The sequence below is a fragment of the Musa acuminata genome, chromosome BXJ3-2, assembly GCF_036884655.1.
Source record: "Musa acuminata AAA Group cultivar baxijiao chromosome BXJ3-2, Cavendish_Baxijiao_AAA, whole genome shotgun sequence".
NCBI classification, from domain to species: Eukaryota; Viridiplantae; Streptophyta; class Magnoliopsida; order Zingiberales; family Musaceae; genus Musa; species Musa acuminata.
In genome coordinates, this window is record NC_088350.1 from 29667178 (window position 1) to 29694012 (window position 26835).

The window sequence follows — 26835 nt, forward strand, 5'->3', positions numbered from 1 at the left end:
CCAAGATGTGATCTCCTCAATGCTCAAGTCATTTCAAAATCTCATGCAATAGTCCAAAATAAAATTTTTGATCATGAACATGAGAAGCTCTATAAATATTTATTTATAGAGGAATGATAAAAAATATTCTAATGAATATTTTCCTCTCCAACTTTAGGTATAACATGGATAATGATATGGATTGGTGGGAACTATTCACCGTATCAGTAACGCTATCAATAATATAAGAAAAATGATTTGCCTAATATAGAAATGCATGAAATTGCGGCAAAAGTTGAGTGTGGTCAGCACAAACATCCGACATATGTCTAAAAGCTCATTTTAAACATCGAATTAGAATTCATATATCTTCTAAAAGCTGTATGAATGTAAATATTCTTCTCTCCAAGTACCAAAGAGAACATTATATCATAGATAGAAGCAACTTTACATTGTATATCTTCCAAAACCATCATCCTCGTCCTTCTCATTCACAACTTGCTAGGCAGCTTCTCCTTAATAACGTGTGTTAGATCCTCAAGCCCTGAATGCTTCTTGGCAAGGAATTTGGAGAAACGAGATCCTTTGCCTTCCTGGTCATTCTTCTCTGAGATGGACTGCTTTGATTGGGACGGGGGAGGCGCCAATGCCCAAACAGAGGACAGGAGATCATTCGGTTCGTCCAGGACTTTTAGCATCGACCAGTCGTGTTCATCTGTGCACAAACATTTCTGTTTATGAAGTGTTTCTGAAGCCACAAGCACTAAACATAAAGAAGATTTGCTAAACAGCTCTTGGACCAAGTAAGAGGTTTAATCGATAAGCCACCTGAGAACCTGAATATGGGCAACAAAGCTGCACACGGAATGCTAAAATTCAAATGTGGTATGGTTCTCCCACCCCCATGCTTGGCGTTGCTGCAAAAAGGAGAACAAGTTGGTGAGTACAAAACTGTCTTGAATATGGTTTCCTCATACACACTTCACAACCCACTATTACCGGGGAAGAGCCACCAAGAACTGGTCAACAGTGGCTTATTTTCATGCAGCATACCTTGCAGTGTAACTAGGTTTAAGAAGAATCAGCACTCTAGGGAAAACTGACCATCAAAGATTTTCTCAAATTTCCTCCATACCCTTGTTGAGTTCATGTTTCGAGTAGTAGTAAAAAAGATTCTCACTAGAACTGTGATAGCAAAGAAGGTAAATATGGCAGATACACAACTGTGGATAACAAGATTTCAAAAAGATGCAATTTGAGCACTCATCAGTCCAGCAAAACATTAATATATTTTTGCACTCACTCTTCCAGGTCGTGTTTCTTGTGCAAAGAAGTCTTAGTGTAGCTGAGAAGACAAAGTACCTTGTTATTAGACCAATCATATGGCCATCTGAATCAACCACAGCACCACCACTAGCTCCTGGATGGACTGCAGCGGTTGTTTGAAGCATCACTGGTACACTTCTTTTCTCAGTTTCCACTATGCCAGATTTTTCAATGTGGAGAGGCTCTGGAACTCTAACAACATGTGATACAATTCCAGTGGAAACTGATGGCCAGATGCCTGCAAAAAGAAAAAGGACAAATAGACAATAAAAGTTATTGATGCCGCAGAAGAATAAAGCGTACCACAAAAATCTAACCAATATGTTCAAAGAAAACATAGGTGATCTAATTGCTTCTCACCGGATCGAGGTCCAAGAAGACCATGCCCAATAACATGCACGGGTAGACCAATAGATGGGCAATGAAATTCAGGATTGATGGGACAAAGTTGACATGGAACATGATCAAGCTGCAACAGTGCAACATCGATTGGTCCATTTGAGACATAAACCACACTAGCATCACACCAAAACTGGCGTTCCACGTTGTCCAGACGAACCGAGATTTTCCTATAGTTTTTGTGGCTTCGATTGAGCAGTGAAGCATCATGGCCAATATCCCCATAGGCACTAGAGCTTCCCGATGCTGACAAAAAAAATCTCTGCCTCTTGTCTTCACTTATTTTTTCCTCTTGCTCAGAGAAACTAACACTACATTCAACAGAAAATCTAGTGCTTTTCTTTACAAGATTCACTAATGATTTTCTGCCAAATCTCCATGGCTCCAAAAGGTGAGCATTTGTTAGTATGAGACCCTTTGGGTTGAGTACAATTCCAGAAGCCCAAGTCCCATCACCTACTGTAACAAGAGCAACAGAAGACATAGCTTTTCTGAGTGAAGGGACGAGGTTAGGAAAATCAGAACCTTCAGGTAAACATCTGATGGGCCCCCTGGAATTAGCAAGGTTTAGAAGTACCCTCCTTTCTTTGTTGATGTACCTGCCTGCCACTTCTTGTTGGACATTTTGAGGTTCGTTCTGCAGCCCATTTCCCCAGGCAGTTGCTATTGCATTCCATGTAATTACAAGCTGTACCCAGAAACACGATTTGCAAAATTCTCCAAGGACTATTGAAGTGAAATATTTTAAAAACCTTTTACCTGAATTTCTGCATTGCTGCTTTTTTGTCTCAATGGACTTGTCAGCATGCCAACAAGACATGCATGTCTATCGAAAACAGGACCACCTTCCATTCCTGATTCAGCAGATGTCAAACTTGACTATTATAGTGTTTCCATATAAAGTACATCAACAAGAAGTCCTCATTACTATGAAAAGTAGGCATAAATATATATTCCCATTAACATACCAGGAAGACAACGAATATCAGCAAGTAGTAATGAGTTTTTAACAGAACCAGCAGAACAACAGTTTGCCACAACTCCAGAAGATATGCTGATTAAAAAAGAAGAATCTATTTGAAAATTCAATCAGCAATAAGAGACTGGTCAGAAAGCAGCAAATTTGTTATTTATTCAGGTCTATCTCATCATAATCGATTATATTCTTTGTTTTTTCTCTACGTATGTCACAAAATAAGCTTCCTAGGTTGTGTTGATAATCACTCAATAACCCATACAGACAACTCATATTGATGCCATCCTGTCCTGTGATATCATGTCTTTTAAATATCATATAATATTTCCAACAAAATGGATTTTCCAAGAACTAGCAATATTATAGGGATCATATAGGGTTACTACCTACATGGTTATTTTCCCAGGGGAAAGTTGATAAGTGAAGTTTTATAAATCACTGGAAACAACTAATTGATAGAATTTTGATTTGCTACCAAGGGAAAGTGAAAATCAGTTATTCTGTTAAATTGCATAACACCATTACCTGTTGAGAAAGTGCGACGGTGACAGGATTCCAAAAGGAGAACCCATAACTAAAAGCAGATCTCCTCTTTGTTGAACTTCAGAAATATCTACTTGCAGCATGTTCTGAAAACCATTAGAAATAGTTATGCTCAGGAGTATTTTTACCTGATTGTATTGGCAATCCAGAACTAGAAAATGCTGAAGTCAAGAAGATTCATTTTTCTTCACTATGAAATTTAACAAGTTGTTAAACATTAAAGGATTGGCAGCAAAAAAGGTCTACCTTGAGTTCTACTTTTGGAATTCCAAGAATCGCAATTCTTGTGGCTGACTCGATCATCTGCGAGCGAGTACTTAAACTATCAGATGAATATTCAGTCTAAGACTCAAGAAAAATCTGATGTATTTTTCAACCTAGCAAAGATCATTGCCATCCATTTGGAGTTGAATACAAACATCATTTTTTCTAGGAACAGAAACAAAATTTTCAAGCAGGAAACAAACACAGCTTCATGCGTTAGAAATACATGAAAGAAATGATTAACTCCAAACTCATTTTAGGGAAAGAGAAATGGCTTATTGAATCTACTATTTTCACTTCAGATGCAAGCTGAAGATTTTGTTTCTAGATTGATAAGTAACAACATCAATGGCATTAATAACAAAAAATAACAACATTCATCCATAATGTCGCAACTATCTAGTGTCGGCCACAAAAAATCTTTTTCCATCACTGAGCTCTATACTAACATCTATGCAGTCACTAACAAAATCTGCAAGATTTTTCAATAGTAAAATGTACTCGGTTACATTAAATTGTAGCAAATTACATTACACAAAGGAATGATACTTAACCTATGTAAACTTAAAGGATTATTTTATAATGAACCCCAGAATATTATTACAACACATCAAATAAGGAATTGAAAGATGTTATTAGACACTGATCTACAATGGATCAGATAAGATGAGATACCTCCCCTTTTCCCTCCCTCAAAATAGTAGAAATTTGCTTGTGTTGAAATAAAACCACTTAGTTATATGATGTGATTGTTAGAGAATACCAGCATGTGGTGTCAACAGATTACTTGTAGTGTTATTATAAATTAGATATTTTTTGTTCAATCTTGATTGTCAACAATTCTGTCTTGTCTAGGAAATTATTATTTTCAGTCAGATTGTTTCATAAAAGGTCTACAGTGCCATATGAATGCTACTGCAGTTGACAATTTACCTACAGAAACATTTTAACCATAGTCCTTTAGACATTGCTTTGTAATGTTACAACTTTATTTGTATAAAAAGTGACTACAAGGAGGCTCTGAGTTATCAAGTTGCATATTACAACTACTCGAAATGACTTGCCTACTTTTGATATGGGGCCAATCTCAAGTACGATTTCAAGAGAATGTGCCAAATTATATACGTGCAGTAGGAGTTTTACATAGGACCAAGAGAAGTATGAGGACATGCAATCTAGTTCTTTCTTATGTGCTCTTCTATTTCTAAATCATACACAAGCTAACATGTAGGATTGATAATGAAATAGTCCAGAGCCAGGCTATCCAAGTTTGGACTCAGCCCATTACAGTTTGAAGGTCATCCAGAACTGGATCTAGCCTGGTTCCACAATAGCCCAGATTCGCTTATAATGGCTATCCTCCAAGGACATTGTCAGTATAACTTGGAGCTGTAATCCATTGAGTCACAAATTTATTCAATCTTGATCTGGCCATGACATGTAGTTAAAGGCACTTTCTTTTATGATGTTATTTATAAGTTTTCTGAAGGTACATTTCAAAAAGTTTAGTGCGTAAATTTGAAGTTTCATGACTTCCTAAAAATCAGATACTTTTAAGAGGGCCTTCGAGAAACTCTTAAGAGATGGACCCATTAAAATTGGCATGGCCACCATATATGCCAATTTATACATCCTCATCAATGCTTGGCACATAGAACTCACACCTTCCAATCTATCAAGGAATCCTTATGAAGTTACAATTGGTAATGACAACCAATGAAAATTTTACCTATGTGATGGAATGCCTTTGTCTTACCTAAGGTAGTATATGCAGAAAACTCACTATAATGAAATTCATCAAAACTAATTGTAATAATTCATCAAAATTCATTAAAATGAAATTCATTTAGCCAGGTTCACCCAGATTGAGTTAGCTTGTTCCTTCATTGACAGTGATCTTTTACATGCAAAGTTGCAACTTTTATAACCATCAAATGAATAGATTTGTAGGTGTGAGATCTTCTCTCATATTTTGAAGCACGAATTTAAGTTAAATACTTCAACTGAGACATGAAATTTCAAGCTTAAAAGAAACAAATAACTTGTTAATAAACCACATTTACCCCTGCCTGAGTGTCACCTTCCCTAGCCACCAAGGACCAACCCACTTCCCATGAAGAACTTTCTTGCAAGCCACTGTCACCTCCAAGCAATGATAGAAGAGCAACAGAAGATGCAGTAACATCGACCTGGTGCAAATTGGAAAATTCTGAAATGAGAAAGCTGTACGGAACTTGTACAAACTATGTAGAATTCTGTGAACAAGAAAGCACTTAAGCCAAAAGAAACATCAATGATGACATAGCTTCAAACTGTGATTTTCACTAGCAAAAGGTTGATATGACAGCATGGAAGAATATCTCAATAGGAGTTTTAGACTAAATATGATCATGATATTAGCTTGCGTATATGTCGAGATATATTGCAGTACAGTCAAAATATTGTTGATAATACAACAAAGTGATTGTTCAAAACGTCAAGAAGGTAAGCAACGGTGATTGAGACAGATGCTACTTTGGAGTATTGAGGATAATATACATTTTCCAAGCAAACACTCAACGATACAGGGGATGACAGAATATCTTTGATGTTCAGGGAATAAGCTGCTTGTTTAGTTCTTGACTTCTCTCGAGTTTCCAACTCATAAAATGATGCTACCTTCTGAGGCTTTTTATATACTTGAGCTAGGATGAGGCACAAATAAATTCAATGGAATAGAATCCATCAAACGAAAAATATAATACCTGGAGAAGCAAAGCCACATTCTTACTCTTTTGAGCACATCAAACAAGTGTCAGTCGAGAAGGCATAAAGTTCGACCTTTGATTTTAGTAATGAGGAACTAATGTCCTCCACAAGGGTTTCTGGCCTTAGCATGTATCTAGTCCAACAGGGTTCAAGATCAAGATACAGAGGATCACCTTCAATGAGTTTATGTTACGGACCTTAATGTTATAGTCCTTTATTTCATATCCGCACCAGAACATAAGCTATTTTGTCTCAATATATTGCGGCTGATATATAGAAAAGTGTATTTGTAATCAACTATTTTCTTTATCAAACATGAAAAGCATGAGATACCAGTCCCATGAAAATAAAATCTCACATGAAAATTACATTGAGTAAACCTATACAAAACATGAAGAGGCACCTCAGAACATCAAATTTATCACTATCTGCATGTGCCATGAAACACTAACAGCAGAAAAAAGGTCTACCAATGCCATAAGTTTACAGTTACTCCAGCGAGGAATGGTAGCAGCCCCATTGCTGCTTGTTCCCTCCTCCTTGCCCTGCAAAGCAGAAGCCATTATCAAAGTCTACAATATTACAAAATTCGTATTATCTTCAAGAAGAAATACAAGATGCAGATTTTCTGCTGCTGATCCTCTACCAACTCATGCAACCAATTCAACGTTCCATAAATGGTTCGTCGACCTGCATACCTCTATGAGAACATCGATACGAGCAGCTGGAATCAATTTTGGTGAAAATTCCTGAAAACGAAAAAAAGACAGTTTTGTGAATATTGCTGAAAAAAGATAACCACTGATTTGAACAAATTAAAATAGAAAAACAAAGAGACCAAAAGACAAGAGAATGGACTCCTTTCTGGTAATAAAAGAAGGTTCCTAAGCAGTAACCTGGGCGGTCTTGTTTCTGTATTCCGCAGTCAGAAAGGGCTCCACCACCGAAGCAGGGGTGACGACGAGATCGCCAGAGTGACGATGAATGCCACACACATGATCGAAGATGGGTGGCCGATCGCTAAGGCAACCGTCAGGTAACAAAATCCCCGAGGCTGAAAGGGTTGTGCTCCCGGTCCTGAATTCCAATCATCGGCAATCATCAATCTAAAAATAACTCAAAATAACACAATAGAATGCCAAAATTAAGGCATTCGGGTCCAATAAATATCCCAGAAGACGAAAATGAAAGCTTCAAAAGTACGATTAACTGATGGAGGTGGAAAGCGTGGTTGCGCATCTTGAGGCCCTTGGGGTCCTGAAGGATGAACCAAAGGAAGTCGACGAAGTCAGATTTCAGAGTTCACGGGATTGACGACGGAGTAAAGAGGAAGAGGAAGAAGAAGAAGAAGAAAGAGAGAAGGAGGAGCTACTCACGGGGCCTTGCGAACGGACCAAGACCGAGAAGTTGCGGGCGAATTGGGCGACGTCCGGCAACGACTCCATCGACTCCGTACGAACCGAGGATCGAGCCGCGAAGAGCGAGGTGAATCGGTGAGACGCACAAGTCTTAAATGGGGGATCCGCTCATTATGGGCCGAGATGGCGGATGATGTCCCAACAAGGCCCGTTTGGCTCAAGGTCTGCATCACGATTCGCGCCAGCGATGAGAGCCATCCAAGAAGATCTCTAACATCTTGGAGAAACTCGTATGAGTTCATAGAAGCTGGGTGAGACGTAATCAGTGTTGTCCTTTACACATTGTATCAAATACAATATATCATACAATATAACCTTTTTAAGAGGTTTCAAAGTAAAAGATATGAGCAAAAATACTCACGAAAAATACGAGACACGTTCGGCATGAAAGAAATCTGCTGGATGAGAGACTGTTTGGAGGAACTACTACTCCCGTAACTCTCGTAGCATCAGCTGAGAAGCTTAAAAGGAAAAGTAAAGATGCAAATAAACAACCATCAATAGCCAATCAGAAAAAGGATGTCTATGATGATGATTCAGTATATAATCCAAATACAACAACATAGCCTAGCAATAATACGAACAGGATGTCTAAAGCTGCTTATCTGCTATTAATCAAAAACCACTAGTGAAAAAGCAAGATGCAGCACCTACCATTACTTGTTCATCATCATCATCATCTGGCATTCGCCATTTGTAGGGCTAAAGCAGCTAAACTTAGCTGCCACCTCCGGACCCATACTTCTGTCCTAGGACGATCACTTGGAGCTTGTCATAACCGTAGGATATTTGCACCGGCACCTTGAAGAGGGATTTCACACCCTCATTCTTTATTATCTGCGAGAAGGCATCTAATGAGCTGCGGTACTTGACAGCTTCACCCGATGTCATCATCATCCTCCTACGGACAGTGTCTATTGGGTAGGAAGCAAGACCAGCACCGATTGTAATTCCCCATCCAAGCAAGAAACTTGCCAAGAAATTGTCCTGAATGACAAACATATTATAAGAGTAGAGAAAGATGAGCAAGCGGATAAAGAGACATATAATAACATAAACAGACACATGATGGTATTTCTGTAATCTGCCAAGAAATTGCATAGCACACTTCTTATCATGCATTTTATGTCTGACAGCAATAATTGGATTCAGTATATGTTTCAGCATCGTCTTTCATGACTAACCTGCAAGGGGCCAACCAGCACGACTGGCTTTAAAGAATCATACAGTCCAAAGTAGAGCCCTCGATAAACAAAGATACCGACACATGAGATGTTGAAGCCCCGGTATAGTCCCACAACACCATCAGATTGTACAGTTTTCCTGTAAACATCAACCAGGCCATTGAACTAACTGTCTTTCACCTCCCTTCTTGGCAGCCTTGGCATCATTAGCTAATCGGGTCGTGGCATAATCAAGGGAGTATACAAAGAGATGGGAAGACGCACCAGCTGCACCTCCAGAAGCTAAATTACCAGCAAACCATTTCCAATATCTATCTTCATACGCTTGAAGTAATCCTTAAACGCAAAGTTCAGTGCCTGATGTATAAAGAGCATATAACTGTCAGACACTGCGAAGCAAAACCAAAATGCAAAAGGAATAGAAGAGAAGGTTCGACCTGGGCAGGAAAATAACAAAGAAGATTTGCGGTGTTCCCTCGCCACAATGAGAGGAAATCTTCATCCTTGATTGTTCGAGAAAAAGACTCTGTAATTCCCTTATATGGTTCTGAGAGTCGACCAGCTTTAATCATCTCATCTTGGTTCTGAATCAGGAGTTTCACACGCTCGATCGGAGTAGCTGCCGTTTTAGAAATGGCAGCAGAAACACCACCCATGAGAAAATCTATAAGAAATCCTGTAGAACCTTTTTCCTTAGGTGCACAAGCAGAGACAGGGGTGATGGGTGTCATGGATGAGAGACCAATAGTCCCATGACAGTCCTCATATGATTTAAGAAGTGCACTCTGCAAGTGGTAAGTCCCAAGTAAATTGTGGATGATGATGGTATTTCTGGCTTGTGAATGAGGATGCTGCCCATGGAAAAAGATCAATTGCCCATGTATCTTTTGTATGATACATGGATGGAGTAACTCATCTGCCATTCTGCTACATGAAATTATCAGTAGAGATTTATCAGCTAACAACATAAGAATGCTAATTATAAAAATTAGGCTGGATGTCCAAGAGGAAATTCATATCTTAGGTAGCACCAAAAATTTGACAAAAGTATATACGACATACATAAATAGTTGTTTTTCCTTACAAGTACTAAATGCTTAGTATGAATAACACACAGTCTCTGGAAGTTGTTTGGATCCAGATAAGGCAGACAAAAGAAATTACCTAAGGAACCTATGGAGTTGACAAATGTATACTAATCAGACTTTTTTCCACAGGATTCAGTTTCAGCATACATAATGAAAACAATTTTCATGTATACCTTGCACAGGTTGCCTAAGATTTTCAGTCTTATAACAAACAAAATTAACAATCTTGACAAGATACTCAATCATATTTTCTCTTACATTTAACTTACTAGATTTATGCCTTTAATTTTTTTCCTTCTTTAAAAAAATATGAACTTTGCACCATCATACTTCCTATACTCCATGTCAAGCACTTCAAAATTCTAACATCTAAATTACCCTTCTGCAATTCAAAAGCATAGCCACAAATGATCCCAAGTTTGACTTCTAAATGCATTAAGAAGCAACTTGATGAAATAAAAAAACTTTTACACATTATCAAGGAAAACTTTTCATCCACTTAAAGTTACTAATTAGAGTACATCATTTGAAAGTGCTGGTAAATGTTTGATTTCTTACCTTTGACTCAAGAAAAGGACAAGAAATGAATTTATAATGTTCAATTTTAGACTACTGAGATAGTTCTTCTCGTACCAAATGTCAGAAAACACTACATGAGTGTTGCCATTTGCTAGCTGAATAAACTGTAGAAAATGGACCAACAAAATGCAACCTTAAATAATAATGACAATTAGTAAACAGTAAAAACTAACATAAGTAACATTCTTTCAAATGAATACTGCAAATACCCAATAACTGTAACGTATTCAACCTCATCTACTAGGCTGGATTTGAACTCGGGTTGAAAGTTCAAACTCTACACTTGATGTTAGTGTATCTTCTGCCACTTGTTAGTTCCAATAAGACTACAAATTAGGGGATTTCATCGCTTGTCGTTAAGAGTGGCTTAGGAAATTTGCGGTCACACTTTCAGCTTCCATTTACGTGCTTTGAATTCCCAATTATCGTCAAACTAAGATCTATGTGACTAACCTGAAGCATGGAAGTCAAGTTCAAAGCAATTCCATGCGTCGATTAGTATCTAAATCCTACTACAAGTTAGCACAAAGATCCATATAAAACAAGTGAAGACAGCATGAAGAAGGCTTCACGTATCATCTGACAGGATTACAACGACAGCTATCAGATCTACACCAAAACGAAGCGTCACACCGCAAGCAGCGACGGGACAAAGGGTCCGCTACACATCACAAGTCGCTCTCGCCAGAACAGTCGATCAGATCAAGTGATATACCGAAAAGACAAGGAAATATTCAAGAGGAAGATGTCACCTAAGATGGGGAGGAGAGAAGGGGCGACGACGGCAGCACTCCTCGTTGTTCCGAAGAGTCTGGGGGAGACGAAGCGTTGAAGAGGCGACGGGTGTCGACGAATGGGTAGACATGGTCGAACCCTACTACTCTTGCTAGCAATTGTTGGCGGGACTCGTGGTACTGTGAAATGACCATTATGCCCTCGGTCTCCGAGGCTAACCTCTTCCGGTGTTCTCCCGGCGGCCTATCTCTTATGATATTACTTATATGCCCCCGGTTTCAGTAGCTGATCCACTATTGTTAGCTCGTATAAAATGACTATTGTACCCTTAGTCTGAGAGACTAATTCCTTCACGTTTGCCGCTTTCCGGGATGATGTCAGGTTCAGTCTCTTGTTCTACGGACGATCACGACCAGGAAGGCACGTATCAAATTTGGAACGTTGGATCATGTAACGACGTTTAAATTGATGATTGATTTAAAGAACAATCGACAAATGCTTTTATAGCTAAATACGATGACAAGATTTTACTCCTCTTTGTACATCGATCAATTTAATATTAATAATAAAAAATAAATGTATGAATTATAATCAATCGAGATGATCATAACGAAAAATATCCTTCCAGTATGGTTGGTTGCAATGTCATTTCTCAAATGCTACAATGATGCAACACAGGAAGGAACAAGAAAACATAAACATCAACCTGGCAATCTCATATATAGGATCGAAGCAAATTAAGCAAGCTCAGTCTAGATTTCATGTGACCAGATAAACATCTGTAGACCATAAGCTTAGCCATTTTAGTGCTAATAGTAACAGAAAGAAAAACTAGCATGTAGGAGGTGGAGCAGATGAAAAGAGACTTTTGGATAACAAGTCCAAGAAGGGTTGAGATATATTCTGCTTTCTTGTCTAAGAGATATGGGAGAGAGCACATTTATTTACAACCTATTTTTGGCCAAAACTGACTCAGTTTACTTCACCATTCTTTTGAAACTTAGGAGCAGATGCATCGGAAAGAGATTATAAATTTAAAACATCATCCATCAGAGCCAGCAGCATGAAGCCACGAGACAACTTGATCTATCGATGGCCTGTTCCGCGGATCTGGGCTGATGCACCTGCAAGCAGTCTCCAGCACTGATAAGAGCTGCTTTTCGTGGGCCTTGTTCCAAATTACTGTATCGAACATCTGCTCTTCCTTCTTCTCGGATTTCATCTGAAGCACCCACGAAACCAAATCTCTGCAACCTTTCGCCTTGGAAATATCCACAGGCCTTCTACCGGTGAGAAGCTCCAATAGAACGACTCCGAAGCTGAAGATATCACCCTTCAGAGTAGCTGTCAATGTTTGGCTGTACTCAGGAGGAATGTACCCTAAGGTTCCAACCAGGTCAGTGGTGACATGAGTTTTGTAGGGATCGATAAGCCTCGCCAGGCCGAAATCTGCCAGATGGGCTTCGAATCTATCATCCAGCAAAATGTTGCTTGATTTAACATCTCGGTGGATGATGTTGGGCTCACAGATCTTGTGCAAGTAAGCCAATCCCCTTGCTGATCCCTGGGCAATCTTCAACCTGACCTCCCACTTGAGTAAAGATCCACCATCAGCCCTCTCATGAAGCCAGTAGTCCAGACTTCCATTTTCCATGTAGGTGTAAATCAGCAATCTATCATTCCCACACCTGCAATAGCCTTTCAGGGAGACGAGGTTCTTATGCTGAGCCCTGGAGAGTGCTTCCACCTCTGCACGGAATTCTCGTTCCATCTGTCCACAGTCACCAGAAAGCCTCTTGATTGCAGCTTTTGTACCATCTGGAAGATATGCCTTGTAGACCAGCCCAAATCCTCCACAGCCAATTATATTTGATTGGTCAAAGTTATTTGTAGATTTCAGAAGATCATTGATCGTAAGCTCTTTCGCATCAGAGTTTTGAAAGAAAAGTACCAGCTTGGAACCCAATTCGGATGATGTATATGATCCATCTTCCAATTCAACCTCATCTACTGGAACACCAGCATCCTTCCGCGACATTTTAAACAAGACAACAGCTAAAAGAAATGCAATACCAACACCGATGCCAATAGTTATATTAAGTATGCCGGTTTTTCCAAACTTATTGTTCATATTTGATGGAATTTCAGGACTCAGCCCCAGTGCTTGAGTTTTGTTAGAAGGACATGGTGACCGACACAGTCCTGGGTTTCCATCAAAACTAGAGTTGGAAAAACTGAAGAATTGGCCCCCGGTTGGAATCTCTCCTTTCAAATTGTTATGGGCTACGCTAAACTTTGATAAAAAATTGAGCTTGCTCAAGGATGCAGGAATAGATCCATTAAGTTCATTGTATGACAAATCCAGTACCTCCAGATTTGACATCTCAGAAAGCGTATCTGGAATGCTCCCTGTGATACTGTTATTGCTCATGTCTAAGACATGGAGTGCCTTCAAGTTCCCAAATTCCGGCCAAATCATCCCGTTGAAGCCATTATCATTCAAGTACAACGATGGAGGAAAATTTGACAGTTGATTGTATTGCAAACCGCTGATGCTCTGATTGCGCTTAACATATAATGGCAAGCCAATCGAAGACCTTGTTGCTGAGCTGCTAATATTAATCAGACTCTTCAGCTGTGTCAAATTCTTGGGGATTTCACCAGTCAGGGAATTGTTTGAGATGTCCAAGTAAATTAGATTGTCAAGCTGCCCGATCAAAGGAGGAATTCCACCGGTCAAGTGGTTCCATGACAAATCCAAGACTTGCAACCTCTTGCAATCCAATAGCCAGAGCGGGAGTTGGCCAGTAAGGGCGCAGTTTCCAATAGCGAGAACCTCCAAGTTCTCAAACCTCAGAGGAATGTCAGGAATCTCTTCTCCGAGGAAATTCTTGGTGAGGATAAGTGTGGTGAGGTTCTTGCACCTTTGGAGGATCTCCAAAGCTGTCCATACATTCTGGAAGCTATTATTAGACAATGAGAGCAAAGTAAGAGATGAAAGATTCCCAAATTCCTCGGGGACCTGACCAGAGAGACCGTTCTTAGCAAGGCTTAGGGTCTTTAATGCTTGGCAATCCGAAAGGCTAACAGGAAGATGGCCATAAAAATGGTTTGTGGCGAGATCAAGTGATGTGAGCAACTTCATTCGTGAGAAATCAAGATTAATGGAACCTGAAATAGAATTGTTCCGGAGATCAAGGTCCCTAAGCATTGCACAGAGTTCCAACGATCGAGGAAGGGTTCCATTGAAGGTATTGCAGTGTGCAACCAACTGCTGGAGCTTGGTAAGGTTTCCAAACACATTGGGGAGGGGGCCCGAGAACCGGTTACCCGAAACGATGAGTGTTCGAAGGCTAGAGAGCTTGCTCAACCTCTCGCCGAGTTGTCCCGAGAGATCGTTCGAGGCGAGCGACAACTTCTCCAATGCAACGAAATCGAAGAGAGAGTCGGGGAGGTCACCTGAGAGGGAGTTGTAGCCGAGGTACAGCTCCCGCAGCGTCGCGCTGCACTCAGCTACCGTTTCGTCAGGGAGTGGCCCTGAGAACGAGTTCACCGACAGATCAAGAACCTCGATCGCTGCAGCGCCGGCACAAATGTCGGGATGGATCGGACCCGCGAGCGAGTTGTTGCTGACATTGAAGACGGCGAGAGCAGGCAGCGATGTGAGGTCCGGAAGAGGCCCGCTGAAGTTGTTGGAGGAAAGGTTCACGGCCCGCAGCGCCGTCATGCGGCCAACGGCAGCGATCGACCCCGACAGCGCATTGAAGCTGAGATCGAGAACCTCGAGCCGGTCCATGGAGCTCGCGAGGACTCCGCTCAGTCCGCGACCGGAAAGGAGGAGCTCCACGACGCGGCGGCCAGGGCCGGACGATCGACCGCTGGCCTCGGAGCAGACGATGCCGTCCCAGCTGCAGCAGAGCTCGGGGCGAGACCAGTTGGACAGGATGGAACCGGCAGTGAGGTTTCCGGCGAATTCCGCGAGGGCTTGCAGGTCGGCGGGGTGGCAGGAGGAGGACGGGCCGGCGAGGGCCGGGCAGAGCGAGCAGAGCAGTAGTGCCCATTTCAAGAAGAAGGTTGTGGGAGAGGACGAAGCCATGACGAGAGGGAGACGAAGAAAGGAGGAGGAAGCAGAGAGTGAGGCTTAAATACTCGATGGGGGGAACTCATGCATGGAAGAGGTGGTCAAAGAAAGAAGGTGAGTGTGCATACATCCCAAGGAAGAGGAAGAGGAGGAGGTGGAGGAGGAGGAGGAGGAGGGGAAGAGGGGGGGGGGCATGGAAAGGAGAGAGGGGGAGGAGAAGGGGGGCTTGTGGGTGAAGCAATGGTTCCCTTTGGGCCCAACACAAGGCCACCTTCTATGCCACCATTTCTCCTCTCTCACTGCCTCCTTTTCTTTATGCCAACTTTTCTTTTTCTTGCTTTTCTTTCAAGAGCTTCTTCTGGAGAAGGGAATTGTTTCTCTCATGCTACCACCATGTGGCTCGTTCAACAGAGAAGAGAAGAGGCTCTGTTGGCCTGCACAGAAACATCAAGCAAAAGCTTAAAGAAAAGGAAGGAAGCAGAGAGCAGAGAAAGCAGGAAGAGGAGGAGGTTCTTTTTTGGTTTGGGTTTTGGCTGGTAGCTAGTGATCTTTGTGGGTGTCTTCCGGTGGGACCCGCAAATAAATGTGGGTGGGTGCTGACCCGGGCAGTGCCTTCCAAGTGCATGCAGTCCTCCTTTCTTTAATGCTCGCCCCTCTTCTTCCTCTCCTGCTGCCGTTGCTTCCCTGCCTCGGGCCGCTCAGTGCTCGCTTGGTGCGTATCCTATTGCGGGTGTGCATTTAATGAGCGAACCGAAACCGGTCTGATCCATCAACCAGAAAAATGAACCGGATACCAAATCACTCTCCCGGAAGCAAATCAACCGCGTCCTAAGAAGAACCGGACCGGATTCGATTCAAGGGGGGGGCGACCGTCACGCGCAAGAGAGGGACCGGTGGGATTCCCTGCGTTCTCGGGTCAACTGGTTTGCGTGCCTTTTGAATCATTGCATGTGAATCCCACTAACTCGCCCTTTTTCTTTATTGCCTCCAATGGAGGGAAGGCCGGAGGGTGGGGGAGGGAGGAGAGTAGTAGCCTCCGAATGCATCTGATGGGCTATTACGTCTTTGGATTTGCTACGCCTCCGGTGATAAGGACATAATAAAATCACTAGCTACCCAAGCTCATGGCTGTACAAGGAAAACAATGGTCAGACTTCTCAAGGCAGTCAACTCCTCGGGATCACCTACGGAGTGATGAACAAGCTGTTGCTTTATCTTCCTTCAAGCAAGAGCAGCAGATAAAGTTGCATCCATGTCTCTGACTCTGTGTTCAATGGATGCGTATGTTACGGCTGCTGTTCATCCCACAGTCATCACAACTTATCTCCTGCAGAGGCCATGGATGGATGGCATCCTTGAAGTGGATAGAATCATGATGAAGACTTTGAATCACTGGTTATTGCAGTGGGCAATATGAGTGTTTAGAATCATGGTTTCTTGGACCATAGCATGGCTAGTTAGCTAAATATCCATTATGGCATGGATGGGTCCATAAATTTACATGGAGGAAGGAAGCTAGGTGGAACTGTTGGCTCACATCCTACAGAAATATTACTTGTTTCACTGCTACTTTAGCTGTTGCATGCTCTGAAAATTTTGCTCAGGTACAGGTATAATAGATTGTCAAATAAGAAGTGGGTGAATGCCACTTTCTTAGGGGAGCAGTTTGAGACAGGTTTGAAACTCTGATGAAGTTTCTGATAGCTTTTCTGAGAGATGAAATGTTCATTAATCATATTCAACATGATTTTGGTGCCAATTATTATATTTCCCCAAGCATCTGTATAGTGATTTATTTGATTTAGTTTCTTGTCTAAGGATTCTACCAAAAGAACATGAGGCCAAGAGTCAAAAACAGAGCCCCATTTGCCTACTTTCTTCCAAGAAAATGCTTGTTTATGTCACATTGAGATCCCAACCACTAAGTTAGGCATATGCTTGCACCTGTATTCAACTTTTAGTTTCTACCTTGAAAGAATTGATGCCCCATGAACCCAATTGACTACTTAACAGCATATGCTTCAGAATGCAGCAGTACTTATTAATCCCCTAAAGATGAAACTTCTATGATATAACATTGAAGAACTTATATGCTGTAAATGTAAAACAGACTGTTGAAGTGAATGCAGTATATAAAATCTAAGATCCTAGAAGATTAAAGTATGAGCTAAAGATATTTGTGTGCTCCTCATAGCCTACTAGTTCAAGATAGTGATCACTACTAAAACAATGCAAGATAGTGGTGTTGGTCTATGAACCAATTGCATGGCAGAGGTTGGCAATGATCTATGGAGCCTCAGCACTGAACCATGAAAACTTGGTTTGGTGCAGCCCCAGGAGGAATCCAAGTGAATCATTCATGGAGATTAAACACCACCTTCATAATTCAAAAGCTCAAGCAATCTCGATGTGGAGAGGCTAACCTCTGCAGCTGAGATCTCAGAGGAGTAGACAAATGCTGAATACTTATAGTCCTACAGACTACAGAGGAAGGTTCCCGGACAAGAGCTAGCAAACAACATGGGCTTAGTGAAATCTTATTGACTGAAGGTGATGGAGAAAAAGAAAGGGACAACATGTGGACTTGGAAACTGGAACTTGTGGCCATTAGGATCATGCCCATCTTCTCTTCAAATGTTGCAGCGCATTACTTGATGGAACATTATGACAGAGCGAGAGAAGAGAGACTTTAATGGTGCAGAAGAATGAGGTCAATCAATGGAGATAATGATTGGGAAGAGAAAAGGGAATCTCAAGAGGATGAGTAAGGTTGCAGAACAAGAACAACCCTTTCCACTTCAGCCGTTTCTATTATTTCTTTCTCATCCTTGTAAACAGAGAAATTTTCCAGGCTTGTCACTGCTTGTGAAAGGACAAAAGAGAGAGGCTGTCAGAATTTAGGAGAGGTTGTGGTTATTATGAACATAGAGGATACTGAAAAGGGCAGTCTTCTAAGAAGTGATTTACCCTGTTAATCTATAAACCACTGAGAAGTCTAGTTAAGAATTGTGTTGGTGAAAGAAAAGATCTAACATCTCAACAAGTGTCTTGTGCAGGACTCTATCATAAATCAGTCTTGAGATCTATATATATGAGCATAATTTACTAATACAACCCATGATTGGCAAATCATCTCAAACCAAATCTTCCACAAGATTCAAAAAATTTATTCTTATGAACATATCAAACCACACTACGAAACTGAATAGGAACTTTAGAGTGGGCGATCACCCACAAGTTCTGATTACAGACAACAACATCGAATTTGATTCCAGATACTATGTAGTTGGCCCTTATCAACATATTACTCCCCCATCTAAAGCAAACTGAGAGAAGAGGGGAAGCTAAGCATGGTACAGGATCCTGCCAGACACCTTCTTTTGTATCATCTGAAGCCGGCACCCAGATGAGAGTGAAGACTTATGTCCAGCGGCAACTCAACTTCATCTAAGAGCATTGATAAATGCCAGAAGCGAATCGACATCGCGCTTTTCGGATGGATACTTGATCGGCCTAGATGTGTTTTTGGGGAAAAACAGGATCGTGGGGAAGCTTCCCAATTGTAGCTCTTTCTGAGCAAATGGCTTCTGGTCGCCATCGGCTCGGAACTTCCCAACCTTGATACCGGAGCCAACGAGTTTCTCAGCCAACTCCATGTAGGATGTTTCCATTCCCTGAATTATGATAAAAAGTCCATCAGTCTCTTGCAAAATCATCAGATTCACATGTATCATCACAGCCTTAGTGCGTCCAAAATTGTCTCTTACCTGACAGAATCGGCACCAAGGAGCGTAGAGGACAACCAGCCATGGTTCCTGGCGCTTCTCGAGTTTCAGCAAGTTTTCTATCCCAGGCCTGCTAAGGTTAACAATGGCTTGGGTCTCAAAAATGTCTACTGTTCCATCAACACCATTGGCGGCCGCAACCCCGTTCCCATTCGCACCCAATTTTCCTGCCTCATCCTGCTTAAGGTTCCCCTTGTGGAGTCCACACTCCTTGGCCGTCGCATCTTCCCACCACCATCTACCTTCCCGCTCATGTTGGCCGGGCAAGACTGGTCTGGTGCAGGGCTCACAACCAATAGAGACGTAACCCTGGACCCAGAACAAGACGTAGCAAGAACTTGAGTATCCATAAGAAAGCATCAGCAGAACTTCTTGCAATTTGAATCCTGGGAGAGCTTACCTGCGAGTGCAAGGAGTTCACAGGAACATTCATGGTTCGAAGGAAATTCCATATGTCCTTTCCCTCCACATCTGCAACTGGATTCCACTTTATCAAGCTACCAAGGCCGTCGACCCCCTCAAAAACAGGATCTACCTGCAGAGACAAATCGACAAGTTCAATACTTGAACCTAGGATATGGAACTATCAGATATATTGCACCTCTCATTTATGGAACTTTAATTCCTGACATCGTAGAAATAACAGATAGATACCTGCACAAGAGGGATATTGGCTCTGGTGCCAGGAGACTGATCCTTCCTCTGTCCAGTGACCCAAGCACGGAGGCCCTTCAGCATCCTTCTCAAAGGCCTCACCTTCCTCACTCTGCAGCACTCCTGGTGCCCATCTTCATAGAACGAGAAGAGGCCTTTGCTTCTAACAAGGGCCTGCACCTCCCCGGCATCTGGGAACGTGTACTCGATGTGGATGTCGTAGTGTTTCTCTACAGCATCAAAGAACCTGTATGTCTCCGGATTCAACCTCCCTGTGTCAAGGCTGAAGACCCTAAATGGCCTGCCGGTTAACTTCGCATACTCTATCAGAGCGACATCCTCTGCTCCACTGTTAGACAAAACTTCAAGTTAGTAAGTATCCTGCCCTAAGCTTACAACTATAAAGAAAGAAACCATTAAGGCTTTTTATTTCACCTCTTTGCAACAACAAGTGAGTGTTCTTGATAAACAAATTAAAAACTTGGATCTCACTTCAAAAAAAAAAAGTGAGTGTCCTCTAAAAAAAAGAAAATTGATGAGGATTTACTCAAAAATTTTCCATGATCTATCAAGTTATCTAATTTAAGATCTCATTATGATTCAACTATTGTAGACTGCCACCACCTTAACCTCCTTTTCAAAGAAAGATAATAATTTGTTGAAACACTTACCATAATCTCTCAAAATCATTAAACTCAAGATCTAATAAGGTTTCAACTACTTCTACGAGCAAGGGGGAGGAGGTTTGAGTATACTAGTATTACCTAAAGTTTAACCATTTAGGTCTATCAAATTAATAGTTCTCCACTGGGTAACAACTTTATTTAGGAGAAACATCATTTCTTAACCTGATTACATAAAAGAAAATGCTTTAGATAAACATTGCATCTTTGGACTACTAAATCATTTAGAAGGTAAGCACATATCAAAGAGCTCCTAAACAAAAAATTATATTATACTTCCACTTACATGTAAATGATACCAACAGTAATTATCGTGTTGCAACCAGAAACTAAGACGAGAAACAAAAAAGGGGAGAAAAAGGAAGCTCTTTTTAACCTGAAAGCAATTGCGATTTCGTTTCCGAACATATCCAGAGCCCTATCCATGATCTCCAACGGCGAAGCGTTCTCGAGCGCCTTATTTAGCTCCTCATAGTCCACCGCTGCTGATGGCGCCGTAGCCTCCTCCCCTACCGCAGCGTTCGCCGCCTCCGCCACCGCCGCAGAGGGGACTACCGAGTCGTTCCTCTTGGTGGGTTCGACGGCACAGCACGGCCGCGCCAGCATCCGCCGCGGCCGGGGACCACCGCTCGCCGCCGACGTGGCAATCGACGGCTCCGGATGCCTAATGGACGCAATTAAGGCCGCTAAAAGGAGAAAAAAAACATTTTTTTAGCTCAGAAATGGGGAAAGGCGTAATCTTAAGAAAGCGGAAGACGGAGCAAGTTAATACCTTTGAAGTCCCCAGAAAGGAGGGAACGGGAAGTGATCGAGCTCGAGATAGCCGCGGCGTAAGCCATTACGGAAACAAAATCGAACAACCAAACTAGCCAAAATTCCTACGAAACAGAGAAGAGATTTCACGTTCTTGGGAACGGAAGAGTCGGAGGCCAAAGCATAAATAGTGCAAACCATGGGAAGCAGGCCGCCTCGGTTCATTGAATCGGGACGGTATTCCGGGCGAACATGGAACTTGACACGTGGCATCCGACGGATGGTCTGATCTCTCGCCAGACGAAGGCGCTGCCGTCGCTTTTGTTATTTTATGCCACATGTAAAGAGTGGTTTATAATGCCACAAAATACCACACTACCGTTTATTATTTTACGTGGAGCAAAATGCTTTAAAGTACTCAAAAAATGACAAGCATATTCTTTATTATGTTTGATTAGGCAATTTGTATACTCCAATGAAGAAATCTCACTTTGTTGTCAAGGGAGTCAATTTGGGCGGCCATGTGGATCTATATATGGCTGTTCAAATTAATTGCTATATCTACGTCGCTAACATATGACAATATTTGATCATAATGGCAAATTCTCAACAAAAAAAAAACTATTTTTAATTTTTATGATGATATTATTTTTTATATTTATGAGAGGACATCTCTCTTTTTTTTTTTTTAGATTCACTGAATATTCTTCTCCCATTTTTTTTTTTATATCCGTCGATTAATTTTAGATAGATCCATTGAATCAGATACAATGTTTCTGTTTATAATGTTTTTTAATAGATTATAAATTTATTGAAAAATAGTAATATGAAAATTAATTTACTTTTTTTTTTCAAAAAAATCACCCAACACATAACATAAAACTAATAATATTTATTAATCTCTGTTTGTTGTGTTGATGTCAATCGGTTAAAATTGCATATGTAAAATGATGCATTTATTTATGCATAGAAATCATAAAGCGCAATCCTTCATGCGATGGATGGTGTGATTTCACTTGGTTGGATTTCAGTGTCACGTGATGCCCTCGTGAATGACACATGGATACAGCACAGAAACCATACATCTTCGTTAGTTTTCTCCTCCTCCTCCTCTAAGGAGAAACACATTATAGGGTTCTGTAAGGAAGATGATTGGATCAAGATCTGAAGCCATTATTTATGATTTAAATGACAAAATTAGAACATTATATACCATGGAAATACCCCCCAAAAGAAAAAGAGCATGGCGTCGGAAAGCAGCAGTTTTGGTGGGTCATGAGAGAACACAGGATGTGTCCACGTGATCTACCACTTGCAAGCCATGTTGTGCGCAGTCGAACGCTGTCAATCCTGCTAGATTTAGACGCTCACCACATCCACAGGCTCAGGAAGGAGGCGAGCACAGGTAAGTGTAGCTGTCGCTGTCAGTGTTGGATGAGACGCGCTCTTCCAACGTGAGAATCCAAGGATTCATCGCCAACATTGATGAGGATGACCAACTTATATGGTTGTTGCTCACCAGATTTGAATCATTTGTGTCACTAATCTTGTTGCTTCGTCCGCCTCTCATGGTCACAAGCCATGGTAAAAGAACTTACGGATGAGCAGCAGCAGCAACGACAATGGCAACAAGAACGACTCCGACAGCAGCGGAAGACGATAAAAAGTCTCTTCCCACCAACCCACCAACCTCCGTTCGGGAAAATAATGCCATCGGTGTTTCCACTTTCGACCGGGGATAAATCCAACTATAGTCCGACCCCCAAAAAGGGATCCTCATGGGAGCAAACCCCTTCCCCTTCCTCGCTCTCCTCTTAGTCTTCCGTTCTCTGCCTGCTGGTAAATTATGATTGAGCTGTGATCACATCTTTAGCTCTGGATTCTGTTGTTACTGATGATGGTGAGGTTTGCATGGGTTGTGTTGCAGTTGCAGCAGCAGCTAGAGCGGAGCAGCCGTTCGTGGGCGTGAACATTGGCACCGACGTGTCGAACCTGTTTCCGCCGGCGGACCTCGCCGCCTTCGTCGAGGCGCAGCAGATCAAGCACGTCCGCCTCTACGACGCCGACCCGGGAATCCTGTCGGCGCTGGCCGGTGCCGGCGTCTCCGTGGCCGTCGGCGTGCCCAATAACCAGCTGCTCGCCCTGGGCTCCTCCCCGGCCACCGCCGCCGCCTGGGTCGCCCGCCACGTCGTCCCCTTCCACCCGGACACCCCCATCTCGGCCGTGGCCGTGGGCGACGAGGTCCCCACCGCGCTGCCTTCGGTCCTCCCGCTCCTCCTCCCGGCCCTCCGCTCCCTCTCCGCCGCCCTCGCCGCCGCCAACCTCTCTTCCATCCCGGTCTCCACCCCGCTGCCATTTTCCGTCATCCTCGACCCCTTCCCGCCCTCCCAGGCCTACTTCAACCAGTCGCTGGCCAACGGCTTCCTCACCTCCCTCCTGCGTTTCCTCAACGACACCGCCGCGCCGCTCATGCTCAACCTCTACCCCTACTATGCCTTCATGCAGGGCCGCGGCGCCATTCCCCTCGACAACGCCCTCTTCAAGCCCCTCCGCCCGGCCCTCGAGGAGGTCGACCCCAACACCCTCCTCCACTACACCAACGTGCTCGACGCCATGATCGACGCCGCCTACGTCGCCATGCGCAACCTCAATTTCACCAGCGTGCCCGTGCTCATCACCGAGACCGGGTGGCCTGGCAATGGCTCCCGCCGTGACGAGCCCTATGCCACCCGGGAGCTCGCCAGCATCTACAATTCCAACGTCATCCGCCACGTGCTCGACCGCGCCGGCACGCCGCTGCGCCCCGAGGCCACCCCCAGCGTCTACATCTACGAGCTGTTCGACGAGGACCTGCGCCCGGGTCCGGCGTCGGAAGCCAGCTGGGGCCTCTTCTACGGCAACGGGACGCCGGTGTACCTGCTGCACGTGTCGGGGGCCGGGGGTTTCCTGGCCAACGACACCACGAACCGGACGTACTGCGTGGCGGCGGAGGGGGCGGACCGGCGGGGGCTGCAGGCGGCGCTGGACTGGGCGTGCGGGCCGGGGCGGGCCAACTGTTCGGAGATACAGCCTGGGGAGAGCTGCTACGCGCCCAACGACGTGACAGGCCACGCCTCGTATGCCTTCGACAGCTACTACCAGAAGGAGGGGAAGGCCGCCGGCTCCTGCTACTTCCAGGGCGTCGCCATGGTCACCACCACCGACCCAAGTGCGTCAATTAAGCTTCTCTTTAGCTCAATTACTACTATTACAACCTGTTTCCATTGCATCATCTTAATTAAAATGTTACAGTGTTGCATTGCTTTAAGTTTACTGGTAGCTCAAAATCAATAGGAGTGAATTAACATCAATGGCTTGCTTATCAAAGGCCAAAAGCAAGCAGGTAGTGCAATTGAGTTTATTGAAAGGAGAGTTAGGTGGACTGGTAGGAGTAGATTTGGGTACCACAACAAAGAGATGGGACACTGAGCTCAGAGGAGAACAGCAGAGCAGTGCAGGGTGTGCTGGATCCTGCTGTAAATCTTGTTTGTTATTGCTTGCATCTGAATGCTATCCCATCAGAAGAACTCTGGTTGTGGAGGCCTTCTCACCTCTACCACAGCTTAAACAAGTCCTTTTAAGCTACTCTTCTATGTGAGGGTTGTCATTTTTGTATCATTGTTCAGCTACTGAGTTCTTCTGAAAGTGAGGGAAATCTGTTGCTTTCCTTTGTGTGCTCTCTCTTATCAGGTTGATTGTTCTAGGGCTAATGGGACAACGTGGCCACAAAGGCATTAAACCAACCATGATAACATCAGGCCTATGAACAAGAAACCATTTGTTACTGATCATCTTTATGAACGATATTAGCTGTCTCAATTATTGAATTTTGAATTTCTTTTCTCAAGTGTAATTTTTAGTAGTGTGATTAAATACAATATTGTTTTTCTTATATAATGATTGGGTGTAATGGAAGAAAACATCTGTTATCGATATCTGATGTGTGTATCTTGCTTGCTTACTGACAAACCTACAAAGCCATTAACTAAAGATGAGAATGAGACAGCAGAATTAGCACAATCCTCCTCTTCATGTACTTCGGTAACCAAATATGAACCTATACTGACATTGAAAATCTCAATAGGCAAGAAAGAACAGAAGTCAGAAAGATTTGGTGTCCGAAAAACTCAGTGGGGGTCCATTGTAACAGGTTATCATGATTTCAAGGGAGGTCCATCACATTAGTCCATTGTACCTTTAGTAATGGTTTTGTAAGACTCATACAAGTGCTGCATGACCGGATGTGTTTCTTTTTACTAGCTAATGCTTAAAAGATTCAGACTATGTTGAGGAGATAGCTGTCTTAATGCATCTGTTTGAGAAATGTTCTTCTCTGGCTGTTGTGCATCGCAATTAAGCCATTCTATGAAGTCCAAAATTGTAGTTGCAATTGCTTAATTGACACCATATCTTCTTGCTTTTTACCTTTAGCTATTTCTTATGGTACAAAAAATTCTAGTTCATTATTTTATCTTTCATTATGAGTGTATTACCTTATTATTGACCACTGAAAACACCATCATGCTACCTCGCAGGTCATGGGGATTGCATCTTTCCTGGAAGGTGAGAACTTTAATAGTCACTACCTTTTAACAGTTTTGACACTGCTCTAATTTTGTCCATTGGCATTTCAAGTTGTAAAATAAGACTACAGAAATACGCTAGAAGTTAACAAAGATAGAAGTACAAAAAAGTAATAAAAGTCATTATATGGTTGGAAAAAAGAAAGAAAATATTAGAAGCTAAAACTCAAGTATAGATGAGGAACTCTTGAATTTTTTTTTTGTCATTTTTCTTTAATTTTTCAACTACTTGACCACCAAACCCCCTGCCTTTGATCCAAAAATGATTGATATAGTTCTAGTTTCCAATTCGATTATAAAAAGACATGGAACAGTTTGTTGTTGTTGTTATAAATCTGATTATAGAGTTTTTTGACATTGTAAGATATGACAATACCATAAACCTTTTTGGTAACATCCTAAATAATGAAAATGCTATTTCTTCTAAACTTTGTTGTTGTATCCAGCAAGCAGATGAATGTTTCAGGAGCAGGGATGAATGCCACTCTAGCCAGTAAGGCCGGGATACCCTCCGCACTGAGACTAAGAACTGGAATAGAACATGACCACATTATCCCCATGATCTTAAGCATAATGTTGGTGGTCTCTACCTTGTCATGGAACCATATGTCTTGATGCTGGCAGCAATTAACTAATAGGATCTTTCGCAAACATTTCGAGGGAGTCGAGGTGCGATGTCCATTCTCTATGGAAATTTTGTAAAAGCCCCTGAATCGATTTTCTTCATTCCTTTTGTAATATTTGTTCTTTCCATAATAAAATTTTGTTGTTCTTCTTTTCCTTCTATTTCTTTCTGTTATATGGTTCTCTGAATCAAATCCGAAAGAAGCTATATTTGAGAGGTTATTTGTGGTGATTATTTACATAAGCAGCTCATTGTAGTATCTCTTCAGCTTCTATCAGTTCATTTTGTCCCCAAGTACTTGTTTCACATGATACATCTAGAGTTAGTCTTGGCAGACATCATTACTAATAATTCATGCAATTCTCAGTTGCAGATATCTTTTTTTTTTAATCT

At 42.3% G+C, this 26835-nt stretch overlaps 4 protein-coding genes and 1 pseudogene across 5 annotated transcripts; 1 reads left to right on the top strand and 4 right to left on the bottom strand.

Moving 5' to 3' along the window:
• Positions 1 to 305: 305 nt before the first annotated feature.
• LOC135631991 (glyoxysomal processing protease, glyoxysomal-like) lies at positions 306 to 7323 on the bottom strand. The gene is made up of 12 exons (XM_065140209.1): positions 7132 to 7323; positions 6934 to 6984; positions 6706 to 6780; positions 5551 to 5676; positions 3470 to 3526; positions 3206 to 3309; positions 2673 to 2758; positions 2464 to 2558; positions 1666 to 2392; positions 1342 to 1543; positions 808 to 896; positions 306 to 694 (listed from the first exon to the last, which is right to left on the bottom strand). Exons 3-12 carry the CDS (start codon positions 6712 to 6714, stop codon positions 471 to 473), a joined length of 1719 nt encoding a protein of 572 aa, XP_064996281.1. The 5' UTR covers positions 6715 to 6780; positions 6934 to 6984; positions 7132 to 7323; the 3' UTR covers positions 306 to 470.
• Positions 7323 to 11371, bottom strand: LOC103975601 (ADP,ATP carrier protein-like; annotated as a pseudogene).
• A 563-nt stretch (positions 11372 to 11934) lies between these two features.
• LOC103975599 (phytosulfokine receptor 2) lies at positions 11935 to 15850 on the bottom strand. The gene has a single exon (XM_009390608.3). It carries the CDS (start codon positions 15333 to 15335, stop codon positions 12282 to 12284), a length of 3054 nt encoding a protein of 1017 aa, XP_009388883.1. The 5' UTR covers positions 15336 to 15850; the 3' UTR covers positions 11935 to 12281.
• Positions 15851 to 18454: 2604 nt separating this feature from the next.
• Positions 18455 to 21374, bottom strand: LOC103975596 (5'-adenylylsulfate reductase 3, chloroplastic). Its single transcript, XM_009390607.3, has 6 exons — positions 21215 to 21374; positions 20819 to 21128; positions 19760 to 20108; positions 19506 to 19640; positions 19088 to 19414; positions 18455 to 18994 (listed from the first exon to the last, which is right to left on the bottom strand). The coding sequence occupies exons 1-6, from the start codon at positions 21279 to 21281 to the stop codon at positions 18764 to 18766; spliced, it is 1419 nt and encodes a 472-aa protein (XP_009388882.1). The 5' UTR covers positions 21282 to 21374; the 3' UTR covers positions 18455 to 18763.
• A 1208-nt stretch (positions 21375 to 22582) lies between these two features.
• On the top strand, positions 22583 to 26603 carry LOC103975595 (glucan endo-1,3-beta-glucosidase 1). Of its 2 annotated transcripts, none has more exons than XM_009390606.3 (4): positions 22583 to 23034; positions 23123 to 24403; positions 25770 to 25797; positions 26264 to 26603. In XM_009390606.3, the coding sequence occupies exons 1-4, from the start codon at positions 22974 to 22976 to the stop codon at positions 26430 to 26432; spliced, it is 1539 nt and encodes a 512-aa protein (XP_009388881.1). In that variant the 5' UTR covers positions 22583 to 22973; the 3' UTR covers positions 26433 to 26603. The 2 variants fall into 2 exon arrangements, with proteins under 2 accessions (XP_009388881.1, XP_018677864.1); XM_018822319.2 differs by having other exon boundaries at positions 26271 to 26398.
• Positions 26604 to 26835: the final 232 nt, after the last annotated feature.

Excerpts from the sequence above, each read along its gene's own strand:
- LOC103975595 (XM_009390606.3), top strand. The coding sequence starts at position 22,974 with ATGGGAGCAAACCCCTTCCCCTTCCTCGCTCTCCTCTTAGTCTTCCGT. Across the intron at positions 23,035-23,122 it reads CTTCCGTTCTCTGCCTGCTG|TTGCAGCAGCAGCTAGAGCG; the intron begins GTAAATTATGAT and ends GTTGTGTTGCAG. Across the intron at positions 25,798-26,263 it reads GATTGCATCTTTCCTGGAAG|CAAGCAGATGAATGTTTCAG; the intron begins GTGAGAACTTTA and ends TGTTGTATCCAG.
- LOC103975599 (XM_009390608.3), bottom strand. The coding sequence starts at position 15,335 with ATGGCTTCGTCCTCTCCCACAACCTTCTTCTTGAAATGGGCACTACTG.
- LOC103975596 (XM_009390607.3), bottom strand. The coding sequence starts at position 21,281 with ATGGCTTACGCCGCGGCTATCTCGAGCTCGATCACTTCCCGTTCCCTC. Across the intron at positions 19,641-19,759 it reads CCAATATCCCTCTTGTGCAG|GTAGATCCTGTTTTTGAGGG; the intron begins GTATCTATCTGT and ends TTGTCTCTGCAG. Across the intron at positions 19,415-19,505 it reads TGAACTCCTTGCACTCGCAG|GGTTACGTCTCTATTGGTTG; the intron begins GTAAGCTCTCCC and ends TTCTGGGTCCAG.
- LOC135631991 (XM_065140209.1), bottom strand. Across the intron at positions 2,393-2,463 it reads GCAGCAATGCAGAAATTCAG|CTTGTAATTACATGGAATGC; the intron begins GTAAAAGGTTTT and ends TTCTGGGTACAG. Across the intron at positions 897-1,341 it reads ATGATTGGTCTAATAACAAG|CAACGCCAAGCATGGGGGTG; the intron begins GTACTTTGTCTT and ends TCCTTTTTGCAG.